Below are 14,139 nucleotides of genomic sequence, written 5' to 3'. Positions count from 1 at the left end.
CAACGTGGAGCTGTCCGCGGTACTGAAGCCTACCTCTGTGTGACGTTACCACAGTCTGACACAGGCACGGGACTCTTATCGATGTCTGATTTTTAAACCGTGGTCATGCGCTGGTAAACACGATGACGTCACACGGATCGGCTGGTTCTGATGAACAATTTTGCCGGCTGCATCAGATGCAAAAGATGCTTCACTAGATCGGCCTTACAATGATAAATATGACTTTCAGAATCTGATATGATTTACTTAAACATAGATTCATATAGTAGTCTGTTCCTGTATCTCCATGTCTTCTCCTCTGGCTCTGGGGGACAAACACTGGGATATTTTTAGTCTACACCCCCCCCCACCCCCCCCATCTAGGCTTTCTCCTTCAGGGACTCGGACTCACATCTTACCAAAGGTAGACGCCAAACTGACGTCAGAGCATCCGTAATTTGACGTGTAGCACCGCCCCCCTCCTGCCTCTCACCCCGCCAAGTGCACGCACGTACACACACACAACGGTAAACCAGCCCTCCCAATCACCAGTATTTCCTCTCCTCCTCGGACAAATACCGGGCAGTTTCACGTTCTTTCCACCTCAGCCAGCTCTTTCTTGACGAATTAACAGGGACTCTTTATTATTACCACCACAGCACATTTATTGAGCTTTGATATTTGACTGTTGCATATATTTATATATAGGCTACACATTTATATTTTTTCTGGTTGAATATCTCTGAGATGGAAATGAGATGTCGTCCACCGGTGATGTGTTGTGTTCTTGCCATCCTCTGCTCTGTGGTTCCCCGGTCTTTGGAGTCTCTTTTCGGGGACAGGCAGTACCTGAACGAGTGGGCAGTGGAGATCCCAGGCGGACTGGCCGCCGCGCAGGCGATCGCGAAGGAGCTGGACTACGAATTGGTCCGACAGGTAGGCACCAACGCCCTGAAGCAAACCAGTTTGGACACTGCGTGTGCCGGCAGAACAAAATAAGCTTCAGATTAATTTCAATTTAGCATTTAGTTTTAATGCGTCTTATTTGTTTGGCTTGCCACAACAGCACTCATTTTAATATCAAATATGTTATTTAACAGCCATCAAAAAGGAACCATAAAAGCCCAATGGATCATGGGATGTAAATTAAGCCCCCGTCCTACAGTATAATCTGTGGACTGTGTTGTAACAGGAGCTCTATCAGTTATTCCGCTGTACTTGATAAGAACATTAGTCCGGAACACACTGAAGCAAATACTGTATTTTCAACATCCTGCTAAATTAAAAGACTGTGACTCACTGCTGTTTGCACATATCTGATAGCCAACAATCATGGGGGCTAAGGCCCAGCTTCTTCCCAGGTATGTGAGACTAGCTAATGCAGAGATACATATGGTCCAGTCTGAATCATCTGTAAAACCTGTAGCTGTGGCAGCAGTCAATAATTAACTGAGATCTCAGGTGTCATGGATACTGAGAAACACTGTATGGAGTCTTTCATTTTCTTCTTCTTTATATGTAACAGTCGTATAAGCAGCTGTGCTTCTATGTTAAGTGTTGGAAAAGTGACATTGAGTTGGACAGGATTAAACCCCTTAAGATCTAAGAAGGCATATCCACATTGATGTGACTTCTGTGTATTATGTTCAGCTGAAATTAATACAAATAAAGCCTGTAAATGAAGCATGTTGTCCATCTGTCTTCGAGTCTACCATCCAATTGTGTAAAAAAAACTAAAGTCTTCTTAGACTTCTTCCCCCCAGGATTCAACGACCAGATGGATGGCATTATTTCCTTTCATATAAAATACTCAGCCTGTCTCGTGCCATGTCATCTTCTGTGTAGATTGGGGCCCTGCAAGACCATTTCTTGTTCAAACACCGCACTCATCCTAGCAGAATGAAGCGAAGTGCTGGCCACATCACCAGGCAGCTTTCAGAGGATGATCGGGTGAGTGGTCTCCTCAGCATGTGTCATCCTAATTGAGTCATTTTAAAAGACCACACTGACCAAATGCCTCAACCCGTCTGCCTGAAGGTGCTGTGGGCAGAGCAGCAGTACGAGAAACGTCGCAACAAGCGAGCGTCCCTCGGGGGGTGCAAGGATTGCCCGGTGGATAAGCTGTTTGATGATCCCATGTGGAACCAGCAGTGGTACTTGGTGAGTCTCAACTAAGACTCACAATATATACACAACAGTGAATTTGGCCCGGTGGTGCCACTTCATTGTGTTTGAAAAAACACAATCAGATGTTCAACAAGTGACACAATTGACAATATATCTAGTCTATACTGAAAAAGTCTGAACACTGTGTACTTCCCATAAACCACAGATCTATGTGTTTATGCGCTCTGCTGGTCATATGCTGTGCTCTTTGCGTCTGGTTGGGCCTTCTGTTTGGATGCAGCTACTCTGGTCTCCCTCGAGACAAACTGTGGTCCTGTGAGTGCTGGCCAGCTCCACATGGTTGAACGCTCAGTGTCCCCACACGGACCTCAGGCTTGTGTTGGAGGATTATTGAGTGTGTATGCATGTGCCGGCAAGTCTCTATACATGAATGTATGCAGGTATTAATGTAACCAGCAAGAATGCAAAAACTACAAACACTGAACACTCACTGAAAAGAGAAAATAAGGAAATAGTAGCCTCAAACTGTCAAGCACATCAAACTAAAAGAGCCATTTGCTTAATTGGTAACTCAGTCCATGTGGAGATGAGAGGGGTGGAGAGACTATAATCCAGCAGGATGGAGAGTGGAGTAGAGTAGAACACTGTCCATTAAGTCCCAATTTACCCTGAATGGGATGTTTTAGCCCATTGAGGCCAAGTAGCAACAGAGAACAGTAGATTGTCAAAGCCATGCATCCCATCCTAGATCCATTACTAACACATTCACCTTATCCTGACCTTAGCCTGACCCCCAATGGTACCACTAATTTAGATCCATAAGCTTAAAATAACTCGGCCTCTGTCCCACTGACCACAGCATATACACAAATATAATAGTGCTTGAATGCATCTGGAGGGAGCTTATGTATTTTTTTAAACCACTAAAGACACTAAGCCACTACTTAGTTAGAGCTGCAGTCAACGTGATTTTTCAGTATCAAGATATTTTCTATGCATATCAACAAATGATTTATTTGGGCAGCTATTATGTCCAGCTGCCTTAAACCCAAGATATTTACTTTAAAAACAATGGATCCTCTAAACTCAGAAGTGATCATAATATTGAAGTACCTGATTAATTTTATTTCTATTTAACAATGAACTATGGTTGTTAATTAATTCTTGATGCTGTAAATGCAAATAACCACGTGTAGCATGTTGTAACATGTAACATTCAGTGTTGCATTTCTGCCAACAGATGTATATGTTATTTCATTTATAATCAAGCAAACCAAAAAAAGGAAAAAAAAAATGAAGACAAATAGTTCAAGATTTGGTGAATGAGGTTTTTCTTTTAGGCCTGAGAAAGATGTCACTATACATGCCCCACCAGCTGTTAAACCTGGGAACCAACATGATATATACTGCTTACACATCAATTTCCGTGTAAATGAGACTTAACCCATCCCCTTTAATAAAGAAAAGTCACTGAACCATCTTCACCACCCTCAGAAAGCCAGAAATCAGCGAAGCATGTGCACGTGTGTTGCACCAGTGTTTGTGTATGCATTTTAGAGAGAGAGACACAGAGGGAGAGGAGGAGGGATTTTTTTTCTCAGCTTCCACTTCTCTGCACTAATACTAACTGAGCATGACTCACATGCTTACTGAGAATAAGAAAACAAATTGAGGTGAATTATTTTTGCCGATCAGGGATGATGACACTAATGGAATTGGCCCCAAAGTGGCAGTGCATTTCAGCATGATGCCAAGGGCTATGTTGTGGTTCATCTGATGCATAATGACCCACCCTGCTAGTTTTTGCAAATGAACAAACACATGATAATGAAAAAATAGGATACACGTTGTCAGACATGATGATTCCTGGCATTAGCGAGGGTGGAGCTGTGTGACGGTGGTAGTAGCCACTGTAATAGCAGCAGAGGGGATGAGTGTCTATCTATTCAAGAGTGGGTGACTGCTGGATAATTCAATCAGGGAGTGAGTCATACTTGTAGTATCCATGGCTGTGTGAGAGAGAGAGGCGGATTGTGTGTGAGTGTGTGTGTATCCGATACAAGTGTCGGTCTGTATGATTTGTGCATGGAGGGATCTGTTTGTATGTACATCCACTCACTTGTTTCCTAAGCTACTGTCCTAGCTGTGCCTGTTTGCTCTTTGCCATTAAAGTCTATATATGGCAGGCCATGGACAGCATCAACAAGTGTGCATACACCAAAACAAACAGATGGTAGATATGAGCTGTTCAGGAGGAAACAGCCTCCAGAGCCGTTTGCTATTGAAACGCAGTGCGTGAATGGCGTGTATTTACACTGAGATTAGAGTTTATCATCAGCTGCTGCAGAGTCTGTCCGAAGTGAAGGAAAGTGATCCTTGTGAGAGGATGGGGTGAAAACATCGAATCCGAGTGGGAGTGGAGAAAATCCGATACATCACAGGGATGAGTCACATCTTGGGGTGGCATTCTGCAGTGTCTGTGCATAATGCACAGAGAGCGAAAGAGAAAAGTGAGTTCTTTTTTTAGTCTTAGCTGTCTCCAGCTCTAAATCACACTCTTCCTTGGGCAGGCATGTAGGCATGGACTCTGCTCAACTCCTTCCCTGCTGATGTTCCATTTAAAAAATATATATTTTACCAACTCCAAAATTGTATGAAATTATCCAGCCTTGGAGATGGCTTTTTCTAAATAATGTGAGTCGAGACAGAAGAATCATGGGTTGAAACCCAACGCATCTCTAGGTGCTGTCAAGCTTCATGTGGGAAGTTCTGTATTGCACAAAACAAAAGGCTATATCATTACCACCCTCTCAGAGCAATCTGCCTACAAGTGGCCATACAGTAGGAGTGGAGTTGCACCCTGACAAAGGAAGAGCCATCATTCCAGTAATTAATTTCTGTAAAGGTCAGTGGAAGAACAGGGTGACTCAGTGAGCTTGAGAACCCTACTCTCCTTTCTTTCCAAATATGATAATACTTAGTTGGCTAATTAATTGCTCTCCAGATAAGCCCATTTCAATTAGGGTTTGGTCATAGACATGTAGTTTAGAATGCAAGAAAACAATCAGACCAGGGCAAGCGACAGCAGTTTTCACACCATGACAAGCATCTTTGTCCTTATCTTCTAGCAAGATACGCGGACCTCGTCCTCGCTGCCAAAGCTGGACCTGCATGTGATCCCCGTGTGGCAGAAAGGCATCACAGGGAAAGGAGTGGTCATCACCGTGCTGGATGATGGGCTGGAGTGGAACCACACAGACATCTACTCCAACTACGTAAGACAGTGTTTCCATGGAGACAGCCTCCGTCGTCTGGGTCTAGTGTTGCCCTAGCAACACTGCTGGTGACACCTTGCAAGTTGCTTCATGAAGAGAGTAATAAGTCTTCTATATGATAATGTTTCCCTCTGAGGAGCCCCAGGGGGTTAATCTGTGGATGGGGATATTGTTTCTGAATAAGCATGTTCTATGAGTAACGTATTCATCTTACCCCAGTGATGTTTCGATAGAAACAAAGGTTTCATTTTTCCACAGTTTCTCGTGTTGACAGGAACTCTAAAAGCTTTTTAAAGCCCCATCTGTGGTTTAGTTTCAAACAGTACTGTCACTCTTTGAAGCCTCACTAGTCCATAAAACAAAAGAGAGAGCAAGGGAGTGAGTGAGGGAGTGCGAGAAAGAAATTATGTATAACAACAGGGCTGATGGCAACAACTCCCACTGTAATTAAGATAACACAGATTAATCAAACAGGCTCAATCAGCCACAACGCTTATCCTTAACAATCCAGGCATATGAGCATATTGCCTTTGCATAACTTAACAGCAGTAATTCTGCAATGACAGGCACAGGCAGCTGATTTAAACCGGATATTAAAGCTTTTGCTCAGAGGAAGCTCTAAAACCCTTACCCTAAAAATAAAAATATTACTTGTCCATTTAATACATTTTCAAGCAAAATGAATGACAGGGGAAAAAAATATGTCTACATTTAAACATTGCTGTTTATCCTCTCATGAAACAGTATTCAGCCAAAAATAGCATCGTGCTCAGGGTCATTCAATGTGTTCCATCCATCCATCCATCCATCTTCTACTGCTTTTCCGTTTCCCGGTCACAGGGGGGAGCTGGAAACAATCCCAGCCAACGTTCCGGGCGAAGGCGGGGTCACCCTGGACAGGTCGCCAGTCATTCAATGTGTTTTCATTCACAAATTCATCACGTCACTCTCTGTTCTCCTGTCACCATTCATATCCGTCTCCATGACAGCAGATTGCTTCTGACAAGCTTTCCTCACTGACATACCTTCTCGTCATCCCTCAGCATTGCAGAGAGAGATGTCTGATCCTATTCTGTGTGTTGTTCTTGAAGGATGCAGCAGCCAGCTACGATTTTAACGACAACGACCCAGACCCCTTCCCCAGATACGACTCCACTAATGAAAACAAGTAAGCTTCTGAGAATGCCACTCTGACATTCATAAACCTTCCTTTTACCTAGTTTGAAACAGCAAAACCACAAGTACAATCCTTTGATACTCCTTTTATAGGAATGTGTTTCTCTATCTTCTGCTCCAAACATGACATTTCAGGAGACAAGTTCCACAAATGCCCAGAGGCCTCATGGAAAATTACAATGCAGAAGAATCAAACACACATTGCAGTTGAATTCCTTGCAGAAAGCAGCATGTGATAAACAACAGTTCAAGCTATTTTAAAACAAAGACTAGATATTAAATATGCTTCTTCATTTTGTTGCTTGAATTTGGTTATGTTAAGTCGCATCAAAAGCAAAGGCAGACTCTTCCAAAGACTGGGAAACACAGTTTACTTCCTCTCTTTCTTTGCTTCCCCAAGTTATATACCAGAGCTGATATTAATGGCTTAGCATGTGCTAAATGTCTCCCACACACACATACACGGAGCTCACTGCCAACAACCCTGTGCTCTTTTGTTATCAGAATACTCCACAGGTCAAAGCCTACTCTCCCTGACGAATAATTGCAGAGCCTTACAACCAGAGGACCTCCATTATCCGAGGTCCTCACAATTTTCTCTATCTTCTGCTCCAAACATGACATTTCAGGAGACAAGCTCCACAACCAAAATGCCCAGAGGCCTCAGCGAAAATTACAATGCAGAAGAATCAAACACACATTGCAGTTGAATTCCTTGCAGAAAGCAGCATGTGATAAACATCAGTTCAAGCTATTTTAAAACAAAGACTATATATTAAATATGCTTCTTCTTTCCAGGCATGGGACCAGGTGTGCTGGGGAAATTGCTATGCAGGCAGACAACAATAAATGTGGGGTTGGAGTGGCATATAACTCCAAGGTTGGAGGTACAATATATCTGATTTCTTAAAGCTGTATATGTCATACTAACACACCACACATTTATTCATCTGTGAGGGTTAACCCCCAAACCCTACCCCCCTGTGTCAGATATATAGGTTTTGTTTTAGTTAGTAGATACATCTAAGGTGTCATTCTTTGAGGTAGTGTTACTTTGTTTATTGTATTTATAGCTAGCAGAGAGGGCTGATTTCCAAATGGAGACCTTATTTTTACACCAGATGGTTGCATAATGTCATTCTCCAAAATCAGTCAGCTCCAATCCACCAAAGCAATGGCTTTCTCATTAGGATGGAAAATTCTGAAGGGCCGAGGTGGGTAGCTGGTTCCTACTTTGTCCTGGAAGAACCTCCATGTTAATATGTACTATCCTGATAAAAAAAGCAGTATAATTGAAAGGCTCTAATCATTTTCTGTATTTTATTTTTTCAAATCAGGACATAAATTAGAACATTTTACAACTTTTTTCTTTCTACCCTCCAGAACAGCCAAACATTGTAGCAATGTCCCCGAGTTCAAATATCACAAAATGAACTGATCTCCATCTGCTCAGGGATTCGTATGCTGGATGGGATTGTGACAGATGCAATTGAAGCCAGTTCTATTGGGTTCAATCCAGACCATGTGGACATCTACAGTGCCAGCTGGGGACCCAACGATGATGGCAAGACAGTGGAGGGCCCTGGCCGCCTGGCCCAGAAAGCTTTTGAATACGGCATCCAGAAGGTGATCATAAATGATAAGAAGGGAAGTTTCCACTCACAGTCAGTTTGGGAGATCTCAGACTGTGGTTCCCAATGGGAGCTGTTATCTGATAGAGCAGTGATGGAAATCAGATAGAAAAAAAAATCAATAAGGACAATGTCATCTGCTTTGACAGGAATAAACCTTTGACTGACACATTGTCAAATTAATTTTCAAAAAACGGTTTCTGCACTTAGTTATAGCTTTTTTGTCCATAAAATAGCACAACTATTCGCTATTTCTTTTCTCTGCCATTCCCTCTCCAGGGCCGTGGTGGGAAGGGCTCTATCTTTGTTTGGGCCTCAGGTAATGGGGGCCGTCAGGGAGATAACTGTGACTGCGATGGCTACACAGACAGCATCTACACCATCTCAATCAGCAGTGCCTCGCAGCAAGGTCTGTCTCCCTGGTACGCTGAAAAGTGCTCCTCCACTTTGGCTACAGCGTACAGCAGTGGAGACTACACTGACCAGAGGATCGTAAGTGACTGCAAATGATGTGCTGTTATGTAATGTAAGCGATGCTGTGTCATTTTATGCTACATTACTTATTATTTTTGCATTTTGACGTCACTGTAGTTTTGTTAAAAGGATATATAAAAGTCATTTCAATCCATGCTCTGTTGGCCTGCTGACTCTCAGACAAGTGCTGATCTCCATAATGAGTGCACTCAGACGCACACTGGAACATCGGCCTCTGCCCCGTTGGCTGCTGGGATATTTGCACTGGCACTGGAACAAAAGTATGTTTTGAAATGATATGATGTTTTGATATACTTTATGAAGGCATCTGAGGCTTTTGTATCAGTGTAACTAAATTCTCTCTGGTCTGCCTTCCACGCCATCTTCCCCATGTTAGTCCGGATCTAACCTGGAGAGACCTGCAGCACATCATAGTCTGGACCTCGGAGTTTGACCCTTTGGCCAATAATCCAGGCTGGAAAAGGAATGGAGCAGGACTGATGGTCAACAGCCGCTTTGGCTTTGGCCTTCTGAACGCTAAAGCCCTGGTAGACCTCGCTGAGCCAGCCAGCTGGAAGCACGTCCCTGAAAAAAAGCAATGTATTGTCCGGGATGATTCTTTCCAGCCAAGGTACCTCTAATTCTCATCTACTTTTTTTTTCTGTCTTTCACTTTTTTGCTTTGTTTTGCCAGTGGTCCAGGATTTCAGATATCAGATAACCAATGGCCTATTGGTATTAACTAATACCAGTATATTATAGTAATTGCCATACTTCGTCATGATACAGCTTGTCATCCAACGCAATGCGCTTAAAAATGTCTGCATGATGTTTTGGCCATGTATCCAATCCAATCCCACTCGCAGTTTTCCTGATAATTTTGGTCCAACAAAGCAAACAGATAGAACCATCTGCGTTATTAAAGACGCATCTGTTGTTTTATTCAAGAGGACTGATGATAATAACAGAGTCTTAGGCTTGGGAGGACCTGTGTATGTAAGTGGCATGACAACCAATCAAATGAATTAAAATAGTTTTCCTTTTTCATGGTAACAGCTGTAATCATTTAAAGTTGCGGTCAGTCAACTATTGGTACTTTTTATTAATTATCACTTGCTAAACAATGCTAAACTCAGATATAGTAATAGCTGCTCTCTAACCAAGTGTATTCTTTATGTTTCTTTTTGGATTAACTGCCTAGGAAAATCTTAGTAGGTATACTTGAAAAATCCTTGGACTTCATAATGCACCACCAGCACCTGCTAAGGCCGTCTGAGTTCTTTAAGTGTCCATTTTGTAATTTACATTGGATTATGAGACTTAATAGCACTGACACCCAGTTTCCCCATTATCTTGCTACATCCCTGTTTAATCCAGGGGATTTGACCCTGCATTTTCGTGAATGCTTAGTGGTCGACAACATCCAGCTTTATGCCAGCTTGCACATGGAAATCCTTTCATTCATGTCTGGGAGAGATGGGGATTAACTGTTTTTCCAAATGAGTGACTGAAGGCATCTGTATCTGTCTTTACATCTTATATATGATTGATGTGCTGAAGATTTGGGCTCGTCATTGAATTATCGCATATAATATATGATGTGTACAGCTTGTGACACCATATTATGTATTTCCTATTCCATCCCGCTACAGTTTCCCCACCCCATGTAAAACAACGACAACATGGTCGGGAACTATGTGGCACATATGATAGCCTTCTGTTGTCACGGAGAGCTGTTTGTGTGTCTCAATCCCTGCTATTTTAATGCATCCTACAGGGAGCTGAAAGCAGCAGGGGAGATCACTATAGAGATTCCAACCAAAGCCTGCGCAGGGCAGGAAAATGCAATCCGTTCACTGGAGCATGTGCAGGTGGAGGCTAGCATTGAATACACCAGGAGAGGAGATCTGCACATCACACTCACCTCCCCAGCCGGTTAGAAAGACACAAACATATACACGTCTGTACACATTTCAGTATGAGTGCAATAATGAAGTAGATAATTGATCCATCCCTTTGGATATATGTGATTTTCCCTCAGGTACCAGTACAGTGCTGCTGGCTGAGCGAGAGAGGGACACGTCCTCTAACGGCTTCAGAAACTGGGACTTCATGTCTGTCCATACATGGGGAGAAGACCCTGCTGGTACATGGGCACTAAAGATCACAGACACTGTGAGTGTGAATTAGCCCCACATTTCTACATGCAGTTGAAGCAAGAATTCAACTTATCTGTATAAAAAGCAAAAACGAACATATAAATTAATATTATAATCAATGTGCTGAGCCGCTGTCAGTTTTCGATATATCCTTGTTTCCTCTCCCAGTCAGGCCGAATGGAGAACAAGGGTCGGATTTTGAGCTGGAAGCTGATCCTTCATGGGACATCAGAGAAGCCAGAGCACATGAAGAAACCTAGGGTGTACATTCCCTACAACGCTGTGCAGAATGACAGGCGGGGTGTAGAACATATGGATGACATGATGGAGGTGAGTCCCAAGCTACGGGTGGATATCTGCAACCAACAACGGCCAGTGATCTGAGCTCACTGTTGGTAGCAGAAGGCAAAACTAAATGAGGAGACGTAAAAGGAGACGTAAAAGCGATGGGGCTGACACGGCTAAATGATATGTGATAAATTAAATAATTAATAAAAAGAGTGGAGAGAGGACATGGATCTTGTTTCCAAGTTTCCTTGTATCAATAAATCCACTTGAAAGCAGAGCCTATGTATTGGATAATAGGTACTATAGCATAGTGCAGCGTATACCACATTTAAGCAGTGAAATACTGCTTTTCGTTTCTGTTGTTCACTCCAACACATTAACCTTACAATAAAACAATGACAAGTGGATATAGGACCAGCTTGACCACTTTACATGTTACGCTTCAAGGAAGAATCCACCAAAAGCTGAGTTGTTTAAAAGGGGGTTGTGTGGTTTTGTAGCAAGGACTCCCTGTCTTGCCACTCTGTGGCTAAGATAACTAACTGCTACCTTGAACTATTTCTTTTTCACAGACCAATAACATGTCTCATATCTGTCTGCCGATTCAGGAGCCGGCACAGGCCCACCCACCTTCCAAGACAGACACTGCAGAAGCTTCACCCTCTTCCAAACAAGAAAAGGTGTCTAAAAAGCCCTCAAATTCACCCGCCTCTGTGGCCCTTCTGCGTCTCCTGCAGACAGCCTTCAATCGGCAGACCCCAGCCCTACAGCATCCCCAGGCCATAGCCAGAGCCTTTTCCTCCTCCTCTTCCAACTGGAAGAAGCAGCAGCAGCTGGACAGACGCCTCTCTCCTGCTGCCACAAGAGTCCCGCCTCAGAAGCTGTACCAGGCTCTGGACCTAATCAACAAGTTCCGCGGCCCAGAGGACAGTGTCTACAGCGACTACAGCGACGGCTTCTACAGCACCAAGCCATACAGGCACAGAGATGACCGACTGCTGCAGGCCCTATTTGAAATGATAGATGAGGACCGCAAGTGAAGGCCGAGGGAGAGCGGAAAGGGGAGAGGAGAGGAGAGGAGAGGTATATAAGTTAAGGGGGTAGCATGGTTATGTGTTGGTTGGGGAGCAGAGGAACAAGGCGAAGATGAGAGAAAGTGGAGAGATGGGATGAGGCAGTGGAGGAGTGCAGGAGAAGAGAAGAAATACAGGAAGAAAAACTCTTCCACTCAGTTCTATTTTTTCTCCCAAAATGCTGCATATCTGATCTCTTTGCATTCCTCTGCCAATCACTGTTTATTTAATATTTTCATTCATTCAGAGAAACATTTACACAGCCCCCATAAGATTCAAAATATGGACTTGTTTAGAGTATCTCTGCCAAAACCTGTATGTCCATTTCATGAGAACTAAGTAAAAAGCATTTAAATTGTGTCAAAAGAAGGAGAAAGCCTTGTCTCTCTTCTCTTCACTGCCTGCTCAAGCATGCCACCTCTAGAATATAACTTTTGTATTGGTATCTATATATCTGTAAAGACAATGATTGTAATATGGGTTTGAAAAACACTTGGCATCTAAAATCTTCACTACAAAAATCAATTTACAATTTATAGTTTGTCATTTTTCACATCTTTGTTTATATATATATATATATATATATATATATAAATATAGATAGATAGATATAAATATAGATATGTAGTATCTACTCACTTCATTCACTATAGAAGACAAACTGGTTCTTAAAGTAAGACATAAAATCATTAGAGTCAGCATAGGTTCAAAAACAAAACAAAATTTAAATTGACCAGTTGTTTGAAAAGTTTCAGTGTGTTTAAAAATTATTTATTCTCAGGGTGTCAACAAAGCTCAAGAGAGTAAAAGAATTGTATTCTGGAATGCGAGTATTAAGAGAATTATATTTATTGTGAAAGATTATTTACTATAATAGTATGCAAATGAGACAATACATTTGTACCAATACACCACTGAAAAGGAGAAAACAAATAAAAAAAAAAAAACCTGATGGACTCGAAAGTCTTTCAGTTGGAGTCGAGAGAGATTCAAAGTGGGGAAAAAATAAATAACAGCTCTTCTTCTCGTGCAATTTGTTTAATTTTGTATAAGGACAATGCTGCATTAAAAGAAATATTTTTCTAAGGATCCTCATAGTTTACGGAAATAATATATACAGTATCGAACCCTCAAGCAGTTTATTTTCTCATGGCACGCTTCATCCAACAACTGCAAAGACAGTGTAGTTATCATAACTACCAATAAACACTGCCAAAATCTTTGCTGTCACAAAGCTTCTGTGTATTAGGTCATCGCGCAAATGGCGAACATGTTTGTTCATCACCGGTAACTTGCCAACTACAAACAGTTCCTTGAATCCTAGACCAATAGGCCAGTTATTGCTCAAAAGATTTGCAGCTCAACCACTTCTCTGGTATTATTTATTTGGTATTAAAGGACTTATCACAGCTGACCAGGAACTGTAGTATAGAGGCTCTGCACTGTAATCTTCAAGCAGATTCATCTCGAACGCCTTAATAGATACTGTGATAAATGTGCGAGCTCATCCCTATGTGGTGAAGATCAATTTACAGATGCTAGTCTAAGTGTTGATGAAGGCTCTATGCAGAGTCTCTGTCCTCCAGATGGGACCTGCCTGCCCCACCTCTCTGCCAATAAGGTGACAGGAGAAAGAAGATGTTTGGGACAACACTTTACATGCACCCTGTAATTTATCCATTCTTTAGAGTAGCCTGTGCTGTTTCCCTTATGCTTGTTTTTGACTGATGCTTCAGTCCAAAGTTGTTTACACAAACCAATATTATCTTGCAATTTCTGTATGGATGTACAAAAAAAAAATATATAAGATTTATCATAATAAACTGCAAAGTGATTTCTTGAGTGTTTTTGAATCTCTGGCTGCATGCAGTAGCTCTGGAAGTTGCTAAATGTTGAAAAAAAAAATGCACAAAGAGTTATTTTTGTTCGGAAAACAATACACGTACACTGTAAAAACA

The 14,139-nt window shown here is 42.1% G+C and overlaps 1 protein-coding gene across 2 annotated transcripts; it reads left to right on the top strand.

Annotated features, from left to right (window-relative positions):
- Nucleotides 1–565: 565 nt before the first annotated feature.
- pcsk1 (proprotein convertase subtilisin/kexin type 1) lies at nt 566–12,720 on the top strand. Of its 2 annotated transcripts, XM_029501864.1 has the most exons (15): nt 566–915; nt 1,825–1,929; nt 2,017–2,139; nt 5,235–5,381; nt 6,473–6,549; nt 7,356–7,444; nt 8,011–8,183; nt 8,468–8,680; nt 8,843–8,943; nt 9,060–9,293; nt 10,439–10,596; nt 10,703–10,836; nt 10,989–11,195; nt 11,729–11,877; nt 11,950–12,720. In XM_029501864.1, exons 1-15 carry the CDS (start codon nt 727–729, stop codon nt 12,146–12,148), a joined length of 2,298 nt encoding a protein of 765 aa, XP_029357724.1. In that variant the 5' UTR covers nt 566–726; the 3' UTR covers nt 12,149–12,720. The 2 variants fall into 2 exon arrangements, with proteins under 2 accessions (XP_029357724.1, XP_029357723.1); XM_029501863.1 differs by having other exon boundaries at nt 10,989–11,150; nt 11,717–12,720.
- The last annotated feature ends 1,419 nt before the right edge of the window (nt 12,721–14,139 follow it).

Source organism: Echeneis naucrates, chromosome 5, assembly GCF_900963305.1.
Source record: "Echeneis naucrates chromosome 5, fEcheNa1.1, whole genome shotgun sequence".
Taxonomy (NCBI): Eukaryota; Metazoa; Chordata; class Actinopteri; order Carangiformes; family Echeneidae; genus Echeneis; species Echeneis naucrates.
Note: the sequence above shows the minus strand (reverse complement) of the source record. Positions and strands in the feature narration are given on the sequence as shown.